This window comes from Mus musculus, chromosome 14, assembly GCF_000001635.26.
Source record: "Mus musculus strain C57BL/6J chromosome 14, GRCm38.p6 C57BL/6J".
In the NCBI taxonomy this organism is placed as follows: domain Eukaryota; kingdom Metazoa; phylum Chordata; class Mammalia; order Rodentia; family Muridae; genus Mus; species Mus musculus.
In genome coordinates, this window is record NC_000080.6 from 65,300,367 (window position 1) to 65,324,386 (window position 24,020).

Below are 24,020 nucleotides of genomic sequence, written 5' to 3' on the forward strand. Positions count from 1 at the left end.
GGGACTCTGTCTCAAAAGGAAAATGGTAGTTGAAATAATGGTGATACATACCTGTAATCTTAGCCCTGAGGAGGCTGAGGCAGGAGGGTAGCACATTCAAGGCCAGCCTGGGCTACATAAAGATAGCTTGTTTCCAAAACAAAAAACACAGACCAAAAAGTATAGTATAATGAAGTAGAAAGTTAAGGTATATGTAGTAATATACTATCAGTTGTCAAAGTGAAATGGAGACAGTGTGGTTCCTCACTGTACTGTTGATCTCTAAACTTTCCTGCCTCTTGGAGGCTGCTTTGTTGGTGGAGATAGAGTCTCCTTTTGTAGCCCAGGCTTGTCTTGAATCTGTGCTCCTCCTGCCTCAGAACCCTGAGTACTGGGATTATAAATGTGTGCCTCCATGTCTGGCTTTCCTGTACCTCTGAAATTCCTCTATATCAACACTCTCCATCAAATTGTAATTTGGTGGCTGTTCATTTTCCCTGTGTGTGGCCAAGCTGGATGGAGTGGCAAAATCAGACAAACAAAGCCAATTTAAGGTAGTTTCAGGATCAAACATGATCTGGAAGTTCCCTTCCTGCCTTGTATTTGAAAGAGTAAATGGGGGATGAGGCTTGGCAATCAGGGTCCATAGTGTGTAGGTAGTTCTTCCTGGGGCACACAAAGCATTGCGTGCACACCAGAAACAGAAGTGAAGGAAAATGAGATTTTGTAACTTGTGATTCATGTAAAAGAGTTGTCCATGAGCCCGGATGCCAGGGCAGGGCTCTTGACTGTAAAGATGAAAAAGAATGCAAGGACGCAGGCAAGGCTATCTTGTCTGAGTCGACACCATCTGGCCGGAACCTCCCCTCTGTCTATTGCCCCTTGGCACCGGGTAAAGTCATACAGCAACTGGTTGCTATGTGAACAAGATAAGCCCCTCACCCCATAAAAACCCCTAGCTTTCGAGCCTCGAGGCCGACATCCGTTATCTCCTGTGTGAGATGCATGTTGGTCCAGAGCTCCGTCATTAAACGACCTCATGTAATTACAGCAAGATGGGTCCTCGTGTTTCTTTGCTTTCTCATTCCCAAGACTAGAGTGGGGGTCCCCGAAAGGGGGTCTTACAGAAGGACAGAGTGGGGTATGAGGGATAGAGAGGAAGGCAGAAGTTAAAAATTGCTTTTGTTTGTTGTTTTTTGCTTGTTTCTTTGTTTCATTTTTTGAGACAAAGTCTCTTAGCCTGAATAGTCTGTTCTAGAACTCACCATGTAGGGCAGGCTGGCCTCAAACTCAACACAATTCTCCTGTTTCAGCTTCCCAAGTGCTGGAGTTCCAGGTGTAGGGTACCAGGCCCTGCTGGAAATTTGGAACTTAGAAGTTCTCAGGGTGACAAAACAGCATTGTAATACTTACACACAAACTGAAAAGTCTAAAAAATAAAATAAAATAAAAAATGTATCAACACAGTTGAGAAAACCAATAGTCACCACCTTAGTTAAGTGATCAATGTTACCATCACTGATAGCCAGAAAACCTGATCATCAACTATTCTGATGGAATACAAGACTTTTAAATACAAACATCTTGCCCAAAGTCTGACTGGAAACTAATCATGTGTCTGGAAGAAGATTCTATTTTTGTAAACATATAGGTAACAAAGAAATAAATAAGAGACACTGTAAGGAAACAATGAAGGGAAGCTAGCCTGTGCTAAGTTCCCTGGAATGATGTAGAAGCTGGCTTCAAAAAACAAAACAAAACAAAAAAAAAAACAAAAAACAAAAAAATCTGTGTACTGAGGAAAGGAGGAGGTGAGGGAAAGTTCTAGGATCTATAACTAAATGTAGCTTGAATCTAGAGGAGCTCCTAGTGGAATGGACAGAAGAGAGAGGGAGAAAAGAAGAAGGGAGCGAAGGAGGGAGAAAGAGATGGTGGGAAGGAGGGAGAGAGGGAAGGGAAAAGAAACGACAAACGGCATTCTTAGAACAACTGCAGGAATTCAAATATGGATTGTGTATTAAACGATATTAAACAATGTTTATTTCCTAAGACTGGGCAGTTTTAGGACAGCCTGGTCTGCACACAGTAAGCTTCAGAAACAGCCAACAAGGGTCATATAGTAAGACCCTGCCTCAGAAACAAACAAACAACAAACAAATCAATAATAACTAAAAAGTACAAGCCAAAGTAATAATTAAATTTAACAAATTTAACAGGGACTATTGTTCTTGCAGAGGACCTGAGTTCAGTTTCCAGCCCCTTCCATGGCAGCTCAAAATGTAACTCTAGTTCCAGGGGATCTGACGCCCTCTTCTGGTTCCTACAGACACTGCATATACAAACATGTAGGCAAAACACTCATACACATAAAATAAAAACAATGTTTAAAAAAGTATTGGCAAGTAGCAGACATGTTTTTAGATGTCTCCTGAGATGAACAGCAGTGTATAATATGTTTGCCTTTCTTGACCTGGTTTTCTTTTTCATGTGTCGTATCCTGAGGCTCACTGTGCATTGTCTACAGAAACGTTCTGCCTTCCGTTTTACAGCTCATAGCTCTCTGTTGTGTTACTATGCCAGGGTTAGTTGGACAAGCTCTCTATAGGTGGACATTTGATTCATTTCCAGTGGCGTGCAGGCAGTCTTTGAATCACTACACCAACAAGAGTCAAGAAAATGAAAAAATAACTATGTGGATTGCTAAAGACTTAAAATGATCCGTTATAATGTCCCCATCACTTTGCAATTTTGCAGAAGAAGAAAAAGAAGCGAAGTGACCCCAGACTTCAAGCGCCAGCTGCGAGATAAGAAAAATAAGCTTCAAGACAGAGCCAGGCTCAGGAAAGCACAGTCATTGGTGAGTCTGCTTACAGAACACTCCTCCCGCAATCAGGAAATTACCCTGATCCTTAATCCTATTTGTGAAATTGAATTTGTTGGCTAAATCAGAATCATCAAGTGGTTGTTTAAACCTTGGTCTCTGGGGCTAGGGGTGCTGCTCCGTTGCTGGAGCAACTGCCAGCACGCAGTCCTGGCTTCCATCCCCAGCACAGCAAAAACCTCTCAGTGGCACCTGCCTGTAATCTCAGCTCTTGGGAAATAGAGGCAGAAGGATTAGAAGGTCCAGGTCATCTTTGGCTATAAAGCAAGCTCAAAGCCAACCTAGCCTCAGAAAGAAACGAACAAATAAATAGATAGACTGACTCCAAAACACTGAGTTAAAATTTTTTTTCTGTCTCCAGTTAAAAAGCAGGTAATCAGACTAAAGTCAGTAACTGTGCCTGGGGAGCACCGCTCATTTGTAGCAGAGTTTCCGAGACTGTGACTTGGGCCACAGGGGTTCCCTTTTGTCACATTATGAGAGGCTCTAGAGCAAAGTAAGAAGGATATGGGTGAGATTAAAAGTGCATGCGACGTAACAAGAATGGAGAGAAAAACTGAGAATACACTGCAGGAAAATTAATAGAGAATGGAGATCAATTGGTGGGCTAATCTGCACCCACTTGGGAGTAAATCTCTTCCATAGTTCTGATTGAGAGCATGTTAGTTTCTGCTGAAATGTATTTTCAAGTGTTATTTTAGAAAGGGAGAGGGAGAGAGAGAAGGAGAGGGAGAGAGAGATGGGGGAGGGAAGGAGGAGGGGAGGGAGGGGGAGAGAGGGAGAGAGAGAGAGAGAGAGAGAGGGAGAGAGAGAGAGAGAGAGATGAGCTTCTTAAAATAGACCTGCCTGTGTGCTGAAGACTAGTTCTACTGCACTGGGGGAGGTTCCTTGTAGGTATGTACAGGCTCTGAGGCTTGGACCAAAGCAGTAAAGTTGTCCATGAATCTGCTGATTGCAACGACCAAAGTAGAAACACAACACCAACAACAGACAGTATGAATCTTATCACATAGGCCATTGTGAGACCTTCTACCTGGTTGCCACCAGAATTTGAGCAGGATGCTGTGGCCCACTCGATTCTAGCACTCAGGAGCCTGGGTTGGAGACAGAACTCAAAATACCAAAGAGACAGAGATAGAGGGAAGGGAGGGGAGGGCAGGGAGAGAGGGAGGGAGGAAGGGAGGGAGGGAGAGACTATGAAGATAATAAGGGTTGGTGCTATTGTGTGCTTAGAAATAATCAATGCAATTGAATGTTTCTCCAGCTTGAAAAGAACAAAAATCGATAGCTTTGGACATTAACCATCTATCAAACACTGGCAGAGCTTTCTTAAAATATTCTTTAGAATTCAAAAGTGGGGGCTGGAGAAATGGCTTAATAGTTAAGAGCACTGGCTACTCCTCCAAAGGTCTCGGGTTCAATTCATAGCACCCACATGGAGGCTCACAACTGTCTGTAACTCCAGTTCCAGGGAATCTGACACCCTCACACCAGTGCACATAAAATAAAATTGAATAAATTATTTTTCAAAAAAGATGTAAAAGTAGAGGGCTGGAGGTGTAACTCAGCAGTTGGAGTACTTACCTAGCACGCATGAAGCCCTGGGTTCAATCCCCAGCACCGCACAAACTGGTCATAGTGGCTTATACCTGTAAACCCAGTACTGGAGGGGGGTGAAGCAGGGCGATCAGAACTTCAAGGTTATCCTTGGCTACACAGCAAGTTCAAGGCCAGCCTGGGCTAGGTGAGACCCTGTGCCCCCATCACCAATGAAGACATTAAAAAATATTTAGGTGCTGTGCAGTGGTGGCACACGCCTTTAATTCCAGCACCAGGAGGGAGAGGCAGGTGGATCTCTGTGAGTCCAAGGCTAGCTTGGTCTACAGAGCAAGTTCCAGGACAGCCAGAGCTACACAAAGAAACCCTCTCTCGAAATACCAAAGGAAAAAAGTGGTTAGGTGTGCTGATACACCCTGTAATCCCAAAATTGGGGAGGTTGAGGCATGAGAAGGATCGGCACAAGTTCCAGGACAGCCAGAGTCAACTGCAAGACATTGCCTCAAAAGCATAGGTAAAAGGATGAATGAATGAGTAGATGAATGAATGAATAGATGAATGAATGAATGAGTGGATGGATGGATGAATGGATGAATGAATGAATGAATGAATGAATGAATGCATACAATAACCATGAAGAGATTGTGCTAATTAGGGCTAACAGAGAAGACCAAATGAATTAGTGACAGAGGACAATTAGCAATTACTAAACACATGATTATTATATCTGCTTGTTTGGTTTTGTAAGTACACTAATTATAATTACTACATACATTTGGTAGTTTTGATAAAGAACATGGAGTATAATTAACTGACCTCACCCCTACCCCCACCCCCGAACTATGCTGTGGACTTTGACTCATGCCTGTGATGTGCTGGCCTACGGGACAAGCTTGGCTGTTGAGACTGCAATGTGTTCAGAGCCCCTCTCTTACAGCGTGGCAGCTTGCCCTCACTATAGGCTACAGTCCTAGAAAAGGAAAATCTACCAACTAACACGCATGAAGTCCTGGGTTCAATTCCCAGCACCGTACAACCTGGTCATGGTGGCTCATACCTGTAAACCCAGTACTGGGAGGTGAGGCAGCAGGAGGATCAGAACGTCAAGGTTATCCTCGGCTACTTAGTAAATTCAAGGTCAGCCTGAGCTAACCCAGACCCTGTGTCTGTCCCCACCTATCCCCACTCCTCACCTCCCACTCCCTCACCCTGCCTTGTGATAGTGACAAGATGCTGAGGGAGCCTAGAAAGGGGAGGGAGCAGACACTGAAGTCTTTATCCTTCATAAGGAGGGGGAACATCGCACACATGTGACCGCATCCTAAGTGATTCCAAGGAGGACTTTGATGGGAAATTCTAGGATCTTTTCAGCAGGTTTGTGGTGGAAGAACAATGTGTTTGGGGAGCAGCCAGTGCTAACTGCACAGATAAACTGGCATGCCTCCATCACCCAACCAGAGGACTGCCTGAGACTACTGTAATCTGGGGCCTGTGCCTGTCCTATGTGAGAGGGATGTGTGGTAGCCGGAGAAGGTAAAGTGTTAAACGGAAAGCTCTGGGGAAGAAGGAAGCAGAGACACACTAGGAAAGAGCACAACCGTGGGCCTGCGATAGGGTCCCAGCTGCAGCTGCGGGGACCAGCTTCTCTTCTGCCTGTCTCCTCAGAGCAAGTGAGATGAGGCTCCGTCTAAAGAAAAATGTCCCCAGGGCACCCACTTCTAATTTACACTTGGAACTGTGAGCTTGCCTGATTCCAGCTTAACAGCACTGAAGACATTGGAAGCCGGCTTTCTCTTGTGTTCTCTCTTCTTCATGAGATCCCCAGGGGCTGCCTGGGATGTAGCCGACTGCTAGCATCTGTTAGAAGATGGGAATCAAGCTTATCTCTGGTTGGGGATGCTTTGAGTTCTCCAAGATTTTTCTGGGAAATGTTCATTCAGATGAAGAAATCCCCACCACTATTAGTCATGACAGGACCCCATCCCAAACAGAGCAACTAAAAAGCACACACACCACAATGCCACAGTGCTCTCCCTCGTCTTTAAACTTCAAAGGTTTCCCAGTCTGGTATCAATCTCACACACACACACACACACACACACACACACACACACACACACACACACCATATCTTGACAGCTGGCCTCTAAAGGAGGGCCTGTCTCCCTGCAGGGAGGCTTTGGTGACTTTGTAGAGAGGAATGGGGCAGAAAAGCATGTGTTAGCAGACACCAGGATGCAGAGAAGGGGAAACCTAAGCCTACAGTGCTTACTAGAGTGCTTGAGACCAGGGAAAGGATCTGTGGAAATTCTACTAACTATACACACACACACACACACACACACACACACACACACACACACACACACACACAGAAATAAGGGCTTACACGTCTAAAAGCTCAAGAAGACAAGGCTCTTGAGATGGTACAAAAATCCAGTTTGTGAGTATCAGACTTCCTGGAATTAGCCTCGTAAGACCACAGATGACATAGATACACACACAGTAAGGGAGGGGAGAGAGAGAGGATTCATTTTAGCATGTTCATGTGTTTTGCCTGCATGTATGTTGGCACCCCACATTACGAGTGTCTACAGAAGCCAGAAGAGGGTGTCAGATCCTCTGGAAGTGGGGTAGCAGGTGATTGTGTACTGCTGTGTGGAGCTGGGACTCCAACCTCAGTCCAATGGAAGAGCAGTCAGTGCTCTTAACCACTGAACTCACTCGGCTCTCCAGCACACACACACACACACACACACACACACACACACACACACACACACACACACCCCTTAGCTGACCTCTTATTTTGACCTTTCCTTCCTACCAGGTTGAGTATAAAATGCACACAGCTTTATCTCCATTGGACTTTTCCTTGGAAATTAGCTCTTGCTTCCCAGGTCGTGTTTGGGCTGGGGATTTCAGCAAGCTGTTGAGCCTTTAATTACCCACTGATTCTCTCTAATTGCCTTAGATAAGACCCACTGCTAATTCCAGCCTCCAGAAGGCAATTACTTTCTTCACCTCTTTCCAGGCTCACTTTACTCTTAGTGTCCTGACTATTTTTTTTAATGTTTCTTTAAGCATTCTCATTGTGCCTTGCTAAATCAAATAGGAGGAAAGAAAATATACGCTAAAATAATTCCAGACGGTGTGACAGAAAGAGTAGAAGAAGCTAGGGTCCCGTTTCAACTCTAACAGTCAGTCTTTTAGAGCTTCTGTCTTCCAGTGTAGAAAATGTTGTCATTGTTAAAGTATATTCTAAGCTCGGGGTGGGGGGCGGACATTAGAGAGATAATTTGTTGGCAAAGAGCTTGCCTTTTAAAAATATGGCCATCCCTCAGTTCAATTCCTAGAACCTGCAGGGCTGAGAGGGTGTTGGGGGGAGCCGGGAGTGGTGCTATGTGTTTGCAGTCCTTGTGCTGGGTAGGCAAGGATGAGGGGATGCCTAAGGCTCCCTAACTGGCCAGCCTGGCCTAATTGCTAAATCCTTGGCCCATAAGAGACCCTGTCTCAAAAATCAAGGTAGATTATATCCGAGGAACCACACCAGAAGTTATCTGGCTTTTACCTACAAATGCACACACATGCACACACACATTCCAGGTTGGATCTGACTCTACAGAGTCCCCTAGTCACCTAATGAATGTGTGATTGCTTCCTTTTCTCCTTTCCTGGAGGCCATGGCTGTGATTAACCTAACATGAGGTAGAATACCAAAGGTAAGCCATTTCATTTGAGAATTTTAAGCCAATAATTCTTGTTTACCCTCTCATCTTTTTCTTTGAACTTTGGAAAATAAGATTCCCTAAGACGAAGAAAGTTACAAAAGAGAACCTAAACTGGTTTCCTGCTGACAGTCATCAATGACTGCTCTCAAATTCCAGCAAACTCTCCCCGTTTGTTTTATAATATCTATTTGGTTTGGGTATGCAAAACTACACATTTCCACAGGAGCGATTTTAAATAATCTAATTCCACCAAAGAAACATCTGGAGATGTCATTTGGAGAAAAGCAGAAAGAATGTGGCTATACATAGAGGTGAAATTGGGATCTTTTGCTAAATGGCCTGACTGTGGGTGAGATAGTCTCTCTGAGCCTCATTTTCTCCATCTATAAAATGGGAATCATGGCCTTTATCTTATAGGGTTTGTGTTAGCACATAAATGTAAGATATAAATAAGGATCATGTTGGTTTCTTTCACTCTTGAGATTAAATACCCTGGCATAGGCAATTTAAGGAAGAAAGAATTGGTTTGACTCACAGGTCTAGAGAACAGTACACCTTGGCAGGGCTCATAGCATTTGTCTCACTTAGGGGTTTATGGCTGTGGAGGGATACCATGACCAAGGCAACACTTATAAAGGACAACATTTAGTTGGGGCTGGCTTACAGTTTCAGAGGTTCAGTCCATTATCATTGTGGTAGGAAGCATGGCAGTGTCCATGCAGGGATGGTGCTAGAGAAGGAGCTGAGAATTCTACATCTTGATTTGAAGACAGACAGGAGGGGCTGTCTTCCACAGGCAGCCAGGAGGAGACTCTTATTCCACACTGGTGTTTTAGCATTATAAGACCTCAAAGCCCACCCCCACAGTGACACAATTCCTCCAACAAGGCCACTCCTACTCCAAGGCCACACCTCCTAATACTGCCACTCCCCATGGGCCAAGCACCCAAACACATGAGTCTATAGGGGCCATACCTATTCAAACCACCACAGCATTCAATGGTTGTTCTAGCACAAGTTTCAAAGTCTTCCATATTCCTCCCACAGAATAGTTCCAAAGGCCTAGGAGCCATATGGTTGGGTTTATAACAGCAGCAAAAACACACCTTGATACCTATATCTGTCTCGGTTTCTTTTTCCAATGCTGCGTTAAAATACTCCAACAAGAGCAACTTATGGGGAAACGGTTCATCTCCCTAGCAACTTGGGGTTATAGTTTGTGATTGTGGGGAAATCAAGGCAGCAGGGACTTGAAACAGCCTGCCGCATTCCATTCACAGTCAAGCCCCCAAAGCAATGACTTAATGAGTGCATGGTGGAGCTAAGTTTAACCTCTTCACTCTCTACAGTCCTGCATTCCCTGCTTTTGGTCTCACCCATAGTCAAGAGGGTCTTTCCACATCCATTAACTTAAGACAGTCCCCCACAGATAGACTCACAGACCCAACTCCCAGCTGACTTGAGATCTTGTTAAGCTGACACCAACACTAGCCATCACAAGCACCTACTACGTGTCTACATTCTTCTCTGTTACACACCATCCTTGTTGTTTACTTTGCTGTCTAAGAGCACAGGGTAGGACTCAGATAACCCAGTCTCAATGCCCAGCATCCCAACTTCTGTAGCTTGGAAATTTAACCCAGGGCATTTAAGCTTTCTGGGGACTATTTCCTCATCTGGAAAAATGGAGAGAGTTAATAGGACTGACACAGGGTTGGGACGAGGTGAAGCGGTTAGTTCTTAGCTCAAAGTGAGCACCCTCCAGTAGTTGCCAGTCATGGTAATATGTGGGGCACATCCCTAATCTGAAAAGCCCAAATCTGAAATGCTCTGTGTTCTCCTGTCGCTTCTGTTGGCTGTATACGATACCCTGACATCAAGCACCTTAAGGGAGGAGTGGCTTATTTGGCTCACAATCCTGAGTTACAATCCATCATTGCGGTAAATTCAAGGCAGAAACTAGAAGCATGTAGTTATATCTGAAGAGCGGAGAGAAAACGGATGCATGCAGGTTTGTTGGTGCTCAGCATCTCTCTACATTTGTATAGGCCAGAACCCCAAACTAGTGCCGCCCATTGCTTTCTTCAGGCTGGGTTTTCCCACATCAATTAAGGAGATAAAGACAAACCTCCATAGACATGTCTGCAGGCATTCTCCCACTGGGACTCTTTTTTTCCAGGTGATTTCAGATTGTGTCAAGTTGACAACTAAAACTAAACATCACATTTTCCGAGTGACACCAGGGAAAATTCCACACCTGACCTCCTAACACAGGTCACAGAAAGATGTCAAGTGCATGAAAAATAACCCAGACACTCACCTTCAGGGTATGCGGTATACACAAAACATCAGTGAATTTCCTCTGTAGACTCAGGACTCATCCCGAAGGTGTCTCATCACCCATACACAAATGTTCCCAAATCAAATACCTCTGCTCCCTTACATTTCAGATAATGACTACTGTAACTAGCCACTGTAGATAAACAAACAAACAAACAAACCTAAATCATACCTGGGACCACACAGCAGGTGTGAGGGGCAGCTGCTGAGAAGCAGACAAAGGAGGAACTGGCAGAGAGACCAGCCCTACAGACCGAAGGTAGCGGCCAGGGGCTACAACCAGTCTTGGGAATGTCCGGACGATCCCCGTCTCTCCCCAGTTTCCTTTCCTCTTGGTTTGCCTTCTGGAGTGGGTGGGGCTGTGGCTCAGTGCTTGCCTAGCATTCATAAAGCCCCACGTTCAATCCTCAGCACCACATCAGCTGAGCATCAGGTGATGCAGAGAGAGAAGAATCAGTTCAATGTCAACCTTGACTACAGGAGTTCAAGGTCAGCCTGGGCTAGAAACTCTGTCTCAAAGTAAAAGTGGAAGTGCAAGCCATGTGTTTTCTTTGGCCATAGGGCCTCTGCATCACTGTGTATCCGTTTCTGTTTTATATATATATTATGTATCTGTTTGTATATGTGTTGTGTATCTGTGTTTGTATATATGTTGTGTATCTGTTTTATATATATTATGTATCTGTTTGTATATGTGTTGTGTATCTGTGTACATTCCCTACACTGGCTCCCCAGTACTGCTGTGTTTCACTCCACCCTCCTATACTGAAGCCCAGGGTACTGAGTACACTACCACCAACTTTGGCTGGTGGTGTTGATTCCTGAAAGAAAAAGGCCTGGGAACCCTGTCTAGAGGCAGCATTTCTCCTTTACTGCTCGGGGGCTGAGTGTGTGCTCTGTCTCATAGCTTCCTGTGTCGGCATTCTAGACATAATGAATGACCTTGGCATTTCCAACTAAGAGGGGCCTTCCTGCTTCTCTGTCACCAAACATTTAGACAGATGCCAAATGGCTATTTAAACCAAAACATTTGGCACAAAGTAACATCTACTTAGGATCTACCAGGAAAGAATTTTACTTGTGAATTATATGTTGTTGTATCCATGATGACAGGTTTTAATCACTCCTCTCATAATATTTAAACTATATAAGGATATAGGTAGTGGAGGGTGCATATGTATATGCATCTGTGTGTATACATGCATGTGTGTATATGTGTGAATGTATATTTGTATGTATGTATTTATATGTATGTACTGTGTTAATGTATGTGTATATGTGTGTATTTATGTATAAATGTATGCATATGTGTGTATGCATGTGGATTTGTGTATGTGTATATTTCATATACATCTGAATTGTGAGAATTTATGTGTTTATGTTTGTATATATGTATATTTGTGTGTATGCATGTATGTAAATGTGTATTTTATGTGTATGCATATATTATTTATTTCTGTATATGTATGTACATATGTATATTTATGTATTTCTCTGTGTGTGCAGCATTTGGTAATGTGGGGCTTTGTTAAAAATCTGCTAGAATCCCATGCGCTAAGATGTGGGTGTTTTGAAGCAGGAGTGAGCCCTTGGCCCACATGTATGGCCTGTGTGTATTTTGCAAGGTATCTGCCTTATTTCACCTACTTGGACGGCTGAGTGGCAGAAACTTGAAGTCTTGGGTTACAGTTTCAAAACCCTGGCTACATTGCCTCATCTTCCTCTGCAGCTGACAGTTTTGCCTCAGGAAAACCACGCACAAAGCCATGCTGGAAGCATCTTCAGGCAGTGCTGGTGATTTCCCCCTAATACACCATTTCTATTTCCCCAGGGCAGGGGTCTTCCTTACAGAATCCCGGGCAGAAATAGATCAGCCATTGCTTCTCATAAATCCTGCCCCGGGAGGATTGAGAACTCACTCAGTGAGCCTTCATCTCCCCTGACAGTCATCAGCCAGTGCTTAAATCATCTTGGTCAAATAGTAGTCCACACTTAGACACACTGTAATAACCTTAACTAGGAGTCATGATATAAAAATAAGGGACATAATTCCTAAACCCTGAAGGTGGTGAGGTCTCCTACAAAGTAAAGATTTGCCTTGTCTCACCCCCACCTCTCCGACATGCAATCTCATTCTGTTTGTTTGTTTGTTTGTTTGTTTGTTTGTTTTTTCAAGACAGGGTTTCTCTGTGTAGCCCTGGCTGTCCTGGAACTCACTTTGTAGACCAGGCTGGCCTCAAACTCAGAAATCTGCCTGCTTCTGCCTCTCGAGTGCTGGGATTAAAGGCGTGCGCCACCACTGCCCCGCATGGAATCTCATTCTATTGGCCTCAAATAAGTGAACTCAAATGATTCTCCTGCTTCAGCTTCCCAAGTACTTGGGGCTGTAGGTACATGCCTGTGCTCGGCTCTGCCCTTTCCATTTCTTTTCCACATTACAGAAGTGCTGGAAAGATTAAATGAACTAAGGAATGTTTGATTCCAGGTACTTACATCAATGGCCATTTGCTTTCTGGAAGAGCGACTGGCGCACCTTACATGCTATCCTCAGTACTGTATCTCCTTATTTGCCATACTCTCTAAGTGCTTTGCCTAACGCTCTAAATTGATTCACGTGTGTATCCAATGGTGTTGTTCATATAACTGATAATTTCCAAGTAGCTGTACATAACATGAATTTTTTTAAAATCAACTACAGGATGAAAATCGCAGGTCTGTCTATCAACTTATTCATTCAGGTGGTTTCCAGCTTACCACTTTTCTAGGGCACTACTGTTTCATGAATCCCTCTACTTCAGCGGCCTCTGGGTCCTCTCACCCACTTTTCTGGCATCCAACCTATCAGCAGCATCTGCTGTCCTATAATAAAAAAACGGAGCCACTGGGATAGATTGCACCGATTCAACAAGTATTTGGCAGGCATTGGACCAGGCACTAGGGAAACCGCAGGATAAGACACCATTCCTGCCCTCTGATGGCTTGTAGGCTAGAGTGGGAAAGCACCAACTGAGGCCAGAACCCAGCAGACACAGCAGATTTGAGGGACTTGTGGGTCTCCAAGTGAACTATTCAAAGGAGGTCTAGATGTAAGGGCCAGAAATCATGACAAGAGTAGAAGTAGATTCAGCCATGATGATCTAGGTAGCTGCCCAGTGTGTAAGCAAATTCCATTGACTCCACTGTAGAGATGCTGAACTTGAAGCAGCTGTGGTTAGCTGTGCAAGACCCACACAAGAAGGGGCCACTCAGCTGTCCATCATGAACGGGGGCGGGTTCATGCAGTCCCAGCTCTAGCTAAGGAACATTGACATTATGACTGCTGGAGGAACAGGAGTCATTTTTCTTCAGTGCTGTGGCCGCTGGTAAGTTGCCCATGTTCCAGTAAACACTAATTAAACTCAGAGTTATAATAATGAAAATTTAAAAGTCATGAAGGCAGGAGGAGGACTTGCTGGAAAGAAGAGATTCAGAGGATGTAAGAGGGGTCGTGGAGGGTAGTAGGGGACACATATGATCAAAATAAAGTATATGCATTATGAACTTGTCAAAGAAGAAACAAAAATATTTTTAAAGAGAGAGGAACAATAGCTAACCCTGTGTTTTTGTGTTGACGTGTGTGTGGTGTGCACACTTGTGCATGTATGTTCCCATGGACAAAGCTTGTATTTTCTTGTGTACATTTGCACTTATATTTATTGTGAACATTGTGATTGCACACAATATCTTTAGAAGATTATAAAGCAACAGATAACCTTGGCTGGCCTTGTAAAGGGGAACATGGGAGATGAAAAGAGGGAAGTTTAATTGAGCACTTTCTCAATTTTTGAGTATTAAATTATGCAGAAAAGTAACCTATGCAAAAAAAAAAAAAAAAAAAAAACCAAGAAACCCAAATTTTAAAGAAATGGAGAAAAATCTCCAAGACCCTATTGGAGCCTTTGGGGAAGAAGCCCCGTGTAGGAGGGGGGGTTAGTGAAAACAGATTTAACCTGAAGTACTCAGGGATTAAATGAACAGCTTGAAATTAGTTCTGTCACTGTGGTGGTTTGAATATGTTTGGCCCAAGGAGTGGCACTATTAGGAGGTGTGGCCTTGTTGCAGGAAGTGTGTCACTGTACGATTGAGCTTTTTAAGATCCTTCTCCTGGCCACATGGGAGCTAGTTTTCTCCTAAAAGCCTTCAGAACAAAATGTAGAGTTCTCAGTTCTTCCAGCACCATGCCTGCCTGGATGCTGTCATGCTTCCCACCATAATGATAATGGATGGAACCTCAGAACCAGTAAGCCAGTCCCAATGAAATGTCTTTTATAAGAGTTGCCTTGGTCATGGTGTCTGTTCATAGCAGTAAAACCCTAACTAAGACAGTCACCTTCCTAACATTTTCCTCATTGCTACGTTTATGTTTGAGAAGGTGAATATTTTGGGGAGCTCATGGCAACGTAGCAAAGATCAGTAGGAAGGAGAAGATTTGGGGGGCCCTGGGATTAGGGTAAGGAACATTTCTAGTTATTTCAACAACAGTCAGGTGTCGCAGATCATGGGCCAGCCCTGTAAGGTTTCCACCCTTTTATATATCTTCCCTGTTTTTCTTTTAAATCTTATGGCTTATGGCTCATGCCTGTAATCCTTTGGGAGGCTGAGGCAGGAGGATTGCTATGAGTTTGAGATTATCATGTGCTATATTGATAAGTTCCAAGCCAGCTTGGGCTACAGTGTAAGACACACACAGAGAGAGAGAGAGAGAGAGAGAGAGAGAGAGCGCCACAACAATAAAAAAGCAGACACTAAAGTCTCCTCCTCCTCCTCCTCCCCTTATTCCTCCTCCTCCTCTTCCTGCTTTTTTCGTGTAAAGATTTCTTTATTATTATACACAAATACACTGTAGCTGACTTCAGACTCACCAGAAGAGGGCATCAGATATCATTACGGGTGGTTGTGAGCCACCATGTGATTGCTGGGATTTGAACTCAGGACCTTTGGAAGAGCAGTCAGTGCTCTTACCTGCTGAGCCATCTCGACAGCCCTCCTGCTTTTTTTGAAGACAGAGTTTCTCCATCTAGCCCTGGATGTCCTGGAATTCTCTCTGTAGATCAGGCTAGCCTCTGCCTCTCAAGTGCTGGGATTAAAGGTGTGCGCCACCACCACCAGGCTGACACTAAAGTTGTAAACTGGGTCTAGGGAGACGGCTCCATTGGGAAAGTGATTGCCTTGCAAGCATGAGGACCTGAATTTGGTCCCAGCACCTGTGTAAGGTGTGTGAGGCAGGGAGCTGGTCATGGCAGTGGACACTTGTAATCCTAGAGCTGGGAGGGTGAAGACAAACAGATCAGTGCTGGTCCCTGGCCTCTCTTGGGAGCCATGTTTTAGGCCATTGAGAGATCTTGTCTCAAAAAATACGATGCATGACCCCTGAGAAATGACACTGGTTGTCCTCTGGCTTCCACATGGACATCCACACATCTACATGCCCCCACATGTATGGACATTCACATGCCCATGTGTGCTTATATACACACACCCAAAAGACAAAACAGACAAAACCCCAGCCTTAAACTGCAGAGGGTCTGTAACTGCTTTCTAGGACAAGAAAAATAGACATAAGAAAACCAGCTTCCCAGAGCTGCTCTCAGCAGAAGAGAGAAAGCCAACAGTCTGGACAGGCGGGGACAGCTACCATGGGGGTGTGTAGGGGGGAGCAAGGCAGTGGGAGCCCCTGGGACCTGCCACCATGAAGGAGGGCGGCAAAGAGCCTGCCCAGGCCTGTGGCTGCCTGGGGCTCCCAAGCAAAGGGTTCCTCTAATTCAGTGACAGATAAGCAGGGCTCAGTAATAGGATTAAACCTGAAAGTGTTACAGGTGAGAGCAGGCAAGCCCTGTCTTGTTATCAGGAGAGCCAGGCCTTGGCCTCCTTCAGTAGGCAGCACTTTGTATTGTTCCTGAGAGGGCACAGAGGAACACTTCGGTTTATTCTCTTGCCTTCTGTGGGTCTGAAATCAACTGATTTATGATTTATTTGCTTATTTATTTTTTTGTTTTGTTTTCCTTTTTGTGGTGTTGAGGGTTGAGGGTTGAACCTATGGTCTCCCATATGTTTGCAATTGTTCTACCGTTGAGCTTGCTCTCTCTCTCTCTCTCTCTCTCTCTCTCTCTCTCTCTCTCTCTCTCTCTCTCTCTCTGTGAGTATTGTTTTCCTTTCCTTTCCTTTCCTTTCCTTTCCTTTCCTTTCCTTTCCTTTCCTTCCCTTCCCTTCCCTTCCCTTCCCTTCCCTTCCCTTCCCTTCCCTTCCCTTCCCTTCCCTTCCCTTTTCCCTTCCCTTTCTTTTCCTTTTCAAAACAATGTTTCTCTGTGTAGCTCTGGCTGTCCTGGAACTCACTCTGTAGACCAGGCTGGCCTCGAACTCACAGAGATCCACCTGCTTCTACCTCCTGAGTGCTGGGATCCAAGATGTGTGGGTGTGGGTGTGGGTGTGCCACCACACCCAGCTTTATTTTGAGACAAGGTTTAACTAAATTGCTAAATTCCCTGGAGCTGGCCTAGAACTCTTTTCCCTTCCCTTTCCCTTCCCTTCCCTTCCCTTCCCTTCCCTTCCCTTCCCTTCCCTTCCCTTCCCTTCCCTTTCCTTTCTTTTCCTTTTCAAAACAATGTTTCTCTGTGTAGCTCTGGCTGTCCTGGAACTCACTCTGTAGACCAGGCTGGCCTCGAACTCACAGAGATCCACCTGCTTCTACCTCCTGAGTGCTGGGATCCAAGATGTGTGGGTGTGGGTGTGGGTGTGGGTGTGCCACCACACCCAGCTTTATTTTGAGACAAGGTTTAACTAAATTGCTAAATTCCCTGGAGCTGGCCTAGAACTCTTTTTGTAGCCCAGGTAGGCTTTGAACTTTAACCTTCCTGCCTCAGTCCCCTCATCAGTCGCTACAGGGATCTTAAACCAACACTGAAAACATCAAACAAGGGAAGGTTCTGTGCTCTTATCCCCCTGCCCCCACCCTCAATACTGGCACTTCCGACACTTTGAACTTAACTGCTTGTTACTTCAGCCCTTGTTTTGTCTACTTTTGTGGGGGGAAAAAATCACCATCTGGGGCTGGAGAGAAGGCTCAGCTGTTAAGAGTACTGAGGACTTTTCCAAAGGTCCTGAGTTCAAAGCCCAGCAACCTCATGGTGGCTCACAACCATCTGTAATGAGATCTGATGCCCTCTTCTGGAGTGTCTGAAGACAACTACAATGTACTTGCATACAACAAATAAATAAATAAATAAATAAATAAATATTTTTTAAAAATCACCATCCAATATATTCTGGACCTTTGTAGATGGCCCCTGTTGAAACAGTGAAGCACAAGGCCCCAGCTTTGCAGGCACGGAGACCAAGACACAGAGATGAACAAGACCAAGCCACCATGGCCCTACCCCTCCCTTTCCCTTTCATGATTTTCTCGAGGTCCATATAAAATGTGGTGGGTGTGGGGAGATGGCTCGGTCTGTAAAGTGCTTGCCCGGCAAGCATGAGGACCTGAGGTTGACCCTCAGCACACGTGTGAAAAGCAAAGGATGGTGGTGTGTGCTTATAACCTTGGCACTTAGGAGGTCTAGACAGGTGAATCCCTGTGGCTCAGTTAGCCTAGCCTAACTGGTGAGCCCCAGACCACTGACCAACCCTGCTGTATTACAAAACAAAACAAAAACCTAGATGGGTAACTCCTTTAAAAAAAAAAAAATATATATATATATATATATATATATATATATATATATATGAGTACACTGTAGCTCTACAGATGGTTGTGAGCCTTCATGTGATTGCTGGGAAGGCCAAGATGGAGGGATCGGTGATGTTCTGGGAATGCCAGAAGATGAAAGCATTCAAGATGGGCAGGCTCATGCAAATGTGTAATCCCTGCGCTTGAGGCAGAGGCAGGAGCACTGTTGCAAGTTCAGGGACAACTTGGGCTACCCAGAGAAATCTTATCCTAAAACTCAAAAGACAGGGCTGGGGAGATGGCTCAGGCTATAAAATGTTTACCATACAAGCATGGGGACCTGAGGTTGACATCTAGCCAGTGCCCAGTTGATCATGGTGGCGTGTGTTTGCCCAAGATCCCAGCTGTGGGAAGACAGAGACAAGCAAGAGTGGTGCTTTCTGGACAGCCAGTCTAGCTGAGTCAGCAACCTCCAGGCCAACAAAAGATGGTGCCTCGGAAATCAAGCTGGAAAGCAATTGAGGAAAGCATCTGGCGTCACCCTCAGGCCTCCAATGTACTGAGGGTGAAAATGTCTACAATACATTAGAATCTCTGGGTGTAGTCATGTGTCACTATAATCCCAGCACTCAGGAGGCAGAGGCAGAAGGATCGAGAAGAGTTCAAAGTGGCTAGCCTGGGCTATGTGAGATTTTGTACATTGATACTTCTAGGAGAAAAGTGGACCTTGGAGGGTGAGTTAGCTGTTAGGAATTCAGGCAGGTCAGAGGTGTGGGGAAAGACCATGCCACACAGTGTAACCTTGCGGGACAGTTAGCCAATGGTAGAGAAAGTGACAGCAATCCCTGGTTTCTGAATCCATGAAAATGAAGAGATTTCCAAGATTCTGAGGAAGCCTGCAAACATGAGTCAGAGCGTAAGATGGATTAGTGATTTCACGTCATCTGCACCTTGCCTGACAAGATGGAGTAGGGGGTCGGGGGAGCACGGGGACGGGGTGGGGTGGGGTGGCATGGCGGGAAATGACAGAGGGCAAGGGTCTGTGGCCATGAGAATCATCTTTTATCGCTATGCAACTGAAGCCAAGGGAAAGGCAAACTATTGACTTTTTGCTCTTTGTGTTTGTTTGGTATGTTTCAAGGCCCAGGCTGGCCTTGAGCTTTCAGCAGCCCCTCCTTCCTCTAAGTTCAGACAGCTGGAATGATAGATGTATATGCCTTCATAATGGGCTCAAGGGCAGACTTTTTTTTTTTCTTTCATGACAGGGATTCTCTGTATAGCCCTGGCTCTCACTTTGTAGACCAGGCTGGCCTCGAACTCAGAAATCCAAGGGCAGACTTTTTAAAAGTTTAATTTATTGTTTGAGATAGGAGCTCACTGTGTAGACCTATCTGGCTTCAAGTCCACAGAAACCTACCTGCCTCTGCCTCCCAAGTGCCTGGCCTCAAAGGCCAACTTTATCAAGCACTTCCGAACTCTTGCCTCTAGCTCAGCTTGCCTTATCTTCTCACTTTCTGCTTTCCCTCTCCCTTTCCTGCCCACGGCCAGCCATCAAGGAGAGACCTGTGGTCACTGTGAGTTGAGGTGGGGATGTCACCTTGGGCCATCTGCCTTGTTTAAAAGGGTGCATGCAGATACGTATGGTGAAAGGCATGGGGACAGTGCTGGCATTCCCTGGTCTAAGACGCGGAAGTCTCCAGAGCCAGCTGTGACATTGAAGCTGTGACTGTGCCCTGTCGCTGTTCCTCCCTTGTATTTACTTCTAAAATGGAGACTGTGGATGGCTCCACCCCTCCCTTTCCCTTTCATGATTTTCTCCAGGTCCATATAAAATGTGGTGGGTGTGGGGAGATGGCTCGGTCTGTAAAGTGCTTGCCCGGCAAGCATGAGGACCCGTGTGAAAAGCAAAGGATGGTGGTGTGTGCTTATAACCTCGGCACTTAGGAGGTCTAGACAGGTGAATCCCTAGGGCTCAGTTAGCCTAGCCTAACTGGTGAGCCCCAGTATTACAAAACAAAACAAAAACCTAGATGGGTAACTCCTTTAAAAAAAAAGATTTATTTATTTATTTTATGTATATGAGTACACTGTAGCTCTACAGATGGTTGTGAGCCTTCATGTGATTGCTGGGAATTGAATTTTAGGATCTCTGCTCACGCTGGTCAACCCCACTCACTCAGTCCACTCTCCCAAAGACTTAGTTATTATTATACATAAGTACACTGTAGCTGTCCTCAGACACTCCAGAAGAGGGCGTCAGATCTCATTATGGATGGTTGTGAGCCACCATGTGGTTACCTGGATTTAAATTCAGAACCTTTGGAAGGGCAGTCAGTGTTCTTAACCACTGAGCCATCTCTCCAGCCTGATGGGCAATTCTTGAGGAATGAACTTAATGTCCTGACATGTGTTCACGGGTGTGCACTAAGATACACACACACACACACACACACACGCATTGAGTTTGTGAAAGACCATTTGAAGGTGAAACTTTACTAGTTGTAGTTCAAGGTAAAGACTGCATGGGGGTGATGTAGAAGTTCCTGGGGAATTTCAGAAATCCCCACCTGCCTTATGACTGCATTAGGTTACATCACATTATTATAGGAAGTTTAAATGCATGGCTTCCTTGGGCACTTCCACAACCTTCCCTCTAACGGCATTCTTTCTTCCCTAGATCTCCCTGAGTTCCCCTCCAAAAGTTCCAGTTCGTCTCGCCTGGCCTCTGCATCTGCCAGTGGCACCCTCAGACCGTGAAGCAGCAACGGAAGCACTCCTGGAGCATCTTCAGAAACACCCCGGGCTTCAGTCACCCTCACCGAGGCTCCAGAGTCAAAGCTGATTAAAGGATTGGAAAAGGACTTTTTCTAGAAACGACAAGGTGTTCTTCACAGCTGAGAGTTGGATTCTAGCTAGTCCCTCCATTAAACTCTTTTGGCTTAAGTATCTTACTGTGAAAGGTCCTGCGAGTTTGTGTATCTCAGGAAAAGAGAATGAACAGCAGAAATGGTGACAAACGCAGACTCTTGGAAATATGGCAATAGACATCTTGGGTTTGATGGGGGGATGTCTAATGTCCTCGTTGGTAGTACTAGGAAAATCAGGCCTGGGAAGGGAATGACACCCCCAGGCTCCTTCAGAAGTTGGTAAAGGAGATGCTTAGGGCGTTAGCTATAGCACAGATCGAGTGGTTTCTGCAATAGAAGTGCATTAGCTCACAGTCTGAATACTGGAAGTCTGAGGTGATGTGTCAGCAAGTGACACCAAGGTCTCGAGGTCTCTCTCCATTGGCCATCTTCCTGTCTTTACATGAGTCTCCTCTTCTAAGTCAAATGCAGGCCCTTTATAAGATATCGAAGTTAGGAGTTCAGCGTGTAGCTTTACAAGAGACATGGTTCAGCCAGAAACACATGCTATGGGGCAGGATTAAGAAAATCAAGATAGGATGCTGAAGCCCCTGGACCTGGCAGCAGTGAGAAACTTTATCATCCTTTGTGCCAAAGAGATGAAGGGAGCAGGGAGAGTGGAGGTCTTGGGTCCAGCTTCTGCGGCGGCCTTCAGAGAGAGGCTGGCAGACATGGTGTGTTGGAGGTGGCAGAGGAATGTGGGGAGGGAAGTAGTGATACCCAACTCTTCTTCTCTCTTACACTCTCCCACACTCCTGGCGTCACCCATCTGGAACTAGAAGAAAAGATACTAGTGATTCTGTCCTTAGCTGCCAGCCTCCTGAGGCAAGAGAGCAGAACTGGCAAGGCTGAGCAGTAAGTCTAGGCAGAACCATGGAAAATAACCAGCATCATGGAGGGAAAGAGTACAGGGCTGGTACCAGGGAGATGCCTCAGCCAAAGAAAGCATCCTGTGTAGGCCTGATGAGTTCCGTTCTCAGAAACCATGGTGGAAGGAGAGAACTTAACTCCTGAAAGGTGACCTCTGGCCGCCGCATGCACCAACTTCCCACTCCAGCAATAATAGAGCACATGTCTAAAGGAGTGACAATGGGCATGTAAGCAATTTAAAAGAGCTTTGGAGTAGCTGGAAAACAGAACAAAATCACTTAGTGTAGCGGGAGTAGATTAATCTACTCTTATCTCCCCTGTGGTGGAACACATGCTCCTTGCTACCCACCCCAATGCTCTGGATTCTAGGAATGAAAGACACACACACAGAGCCTTATATTTAATATGCCTTAATCTGCTCAGTGGCTGGGCCACATCAGTCCTCCATGTCGCTAACACACTCTTCCCTCCCATTCTCCTGATTTATTACTTACCAAAACCTGTATTCCATCCTGGCCACCCTGGATCCAGGCCTGCAGCTCTCCTGGGCCATGATCCATGACTCTTACATGTTGGTAGTCTACCTGTCTCTCTGTCCTACACTTCTCAGGCCTGGTCCTTCTCCTTCCCCAACATGTCACATTCCCCCCCTGCCCCCTCCCCTTTCCCTGGAGTCCTGTCTCTGTCTCCCTGCCCAACCATTGGCCACTGGCATCTTTATTTAGCAATCAAAGCCAACTGGGGGTAGGGACCCTCAGCATTTACATGCAGACATGCGGGTTCTGTGATTCTGGAAACCCAAATAACATAATGCAAGCATGAAAACCAAATCCACAACAACTCAGTACAGACGTGAATGTTCATGTAACAGGCTCCCAGACCTTAACACAACTCATGAATGTTAGAGGCACCATTTTGATCTTAAAACCCAACACACAGGCCCCAGTACCTGCCAACATGGAAACAAAGACCTAACACATCCAGCACCTAGGCGCAGTTCCAGGAAAGTCCGTGCACGTACTCACCTTGCTTTTCGGCTTCTGTCTTTCTGCTCCTTGCTAAGTCGACTGTGACAACCAGGATGTGGTTTTGGTACATAACTTGGGGTCGCATGGTTATGGCAAGTTCCCTGTGCAGGCACTGGCCAGCCATAATACCTTTCTTTTTTTGTCTTTCTAAGTGTCCTTGTGGTGGTCTCTGATGGGCTTACTTCAAAACATTTCTTTCTACAATCAACCATCTACCCATATACCCATCTCAGTTCCCCAGAAACTGCTGTTCTGCGATGTAGTTACCTAAGTAAAGTAGAATAATGGAAAAGCAGTGTTTGCTGTTATTGTCTGAATATGAAGGAACCCACGAGAGGCTGATGCATTGAAAGCTTGGTCTCTAGGTGACAAATCCAATCACTGTGGGATGATTACACCATGAGGGTTCTGACGTCATCAGTACATTAATTCATTATAGAGTTACACCAAGTAAGATTTTAGGAGGTGAGGCTGGTTGGAGGGAGTAGGTCCCAGAGTTCGTCCTCTGAAGAGTCTGTCTTATTCTTGGCCCCTTCCTATCTAACGCTCCACCCCGTTTGCAACAAAGTGAGCTCTGGTTTCTTCTGTGGCCAAATAAATCCTTCCTCAGCAAGCTGTCTATTGTAGGTATGTTGCGCAGTAAGGAAAAGGATGGCAAACACGGCTGTCCATTGTGATACCAAACAGTCTACACACACACACACACACACACACACACACACACACACAAAGAGTTTTGACAGTGGCCCAGACTGGTGGTACAGAAGAAAGTGGTGTGTGTCCAGATGATAGGTAGGGACAAAACACAATCTAGTAATAATCACTTCATTTGTCCCACATAGCGTTGCACTAAAGCATCCTTCCGCGCTGAGATCTTGTGTCTTTCCCATGGGAAGGGTGTTCTCTTCCCAGAGCCTGTGTCCTCATGGACACTTCCATTTCTTTAGTTGGCCAGACAGTTGTTCCATTTGAAACAAAGGGAACACAGGCTCTGGAGGGTAATACACCAGGAACCATGGGCAGATG

General features: G+C 45.4%; 1 protein-coding gene across 3 annotated transcripts in view; it reads left to right on the forward strand.

The window, feature by feature from the left end:
• Positions 1 to 23,607, forward strand: part of Fbxo16 (F-box protein 16) — a 57,356-nt gene extending 33,749 nt beyond the window's left edge. Inside the window, exons 7-9 of one of the 3 annotated variants that reach the window (NM_001360383.1) lie at positions 2,734 to 2,836; positions 19,739 to 19,774; positions 20,868 to 23,607. In NM_001360383.1, the coding sequence (NP_001347312.1) occupies positions 2,734 to 2,836; positions 19,739 to 19,768 (133 nt within the window). In that variant the 3' untranslated portion in view covers positions 19,769 to 19,774; positions 20,868 to 23,607. The remainder of the gene's footprint in view (positions 1 to 2,733; positions 2,837 to 19,738; positions 19,775 to 20,867) is intronic. The other 2 variants (NM_001360381.1, NM_015795.2) reach the window with 2 other exon arrangements.
• Positions 23,608 to 24,020: the final 413 nt, after the last annotated feature.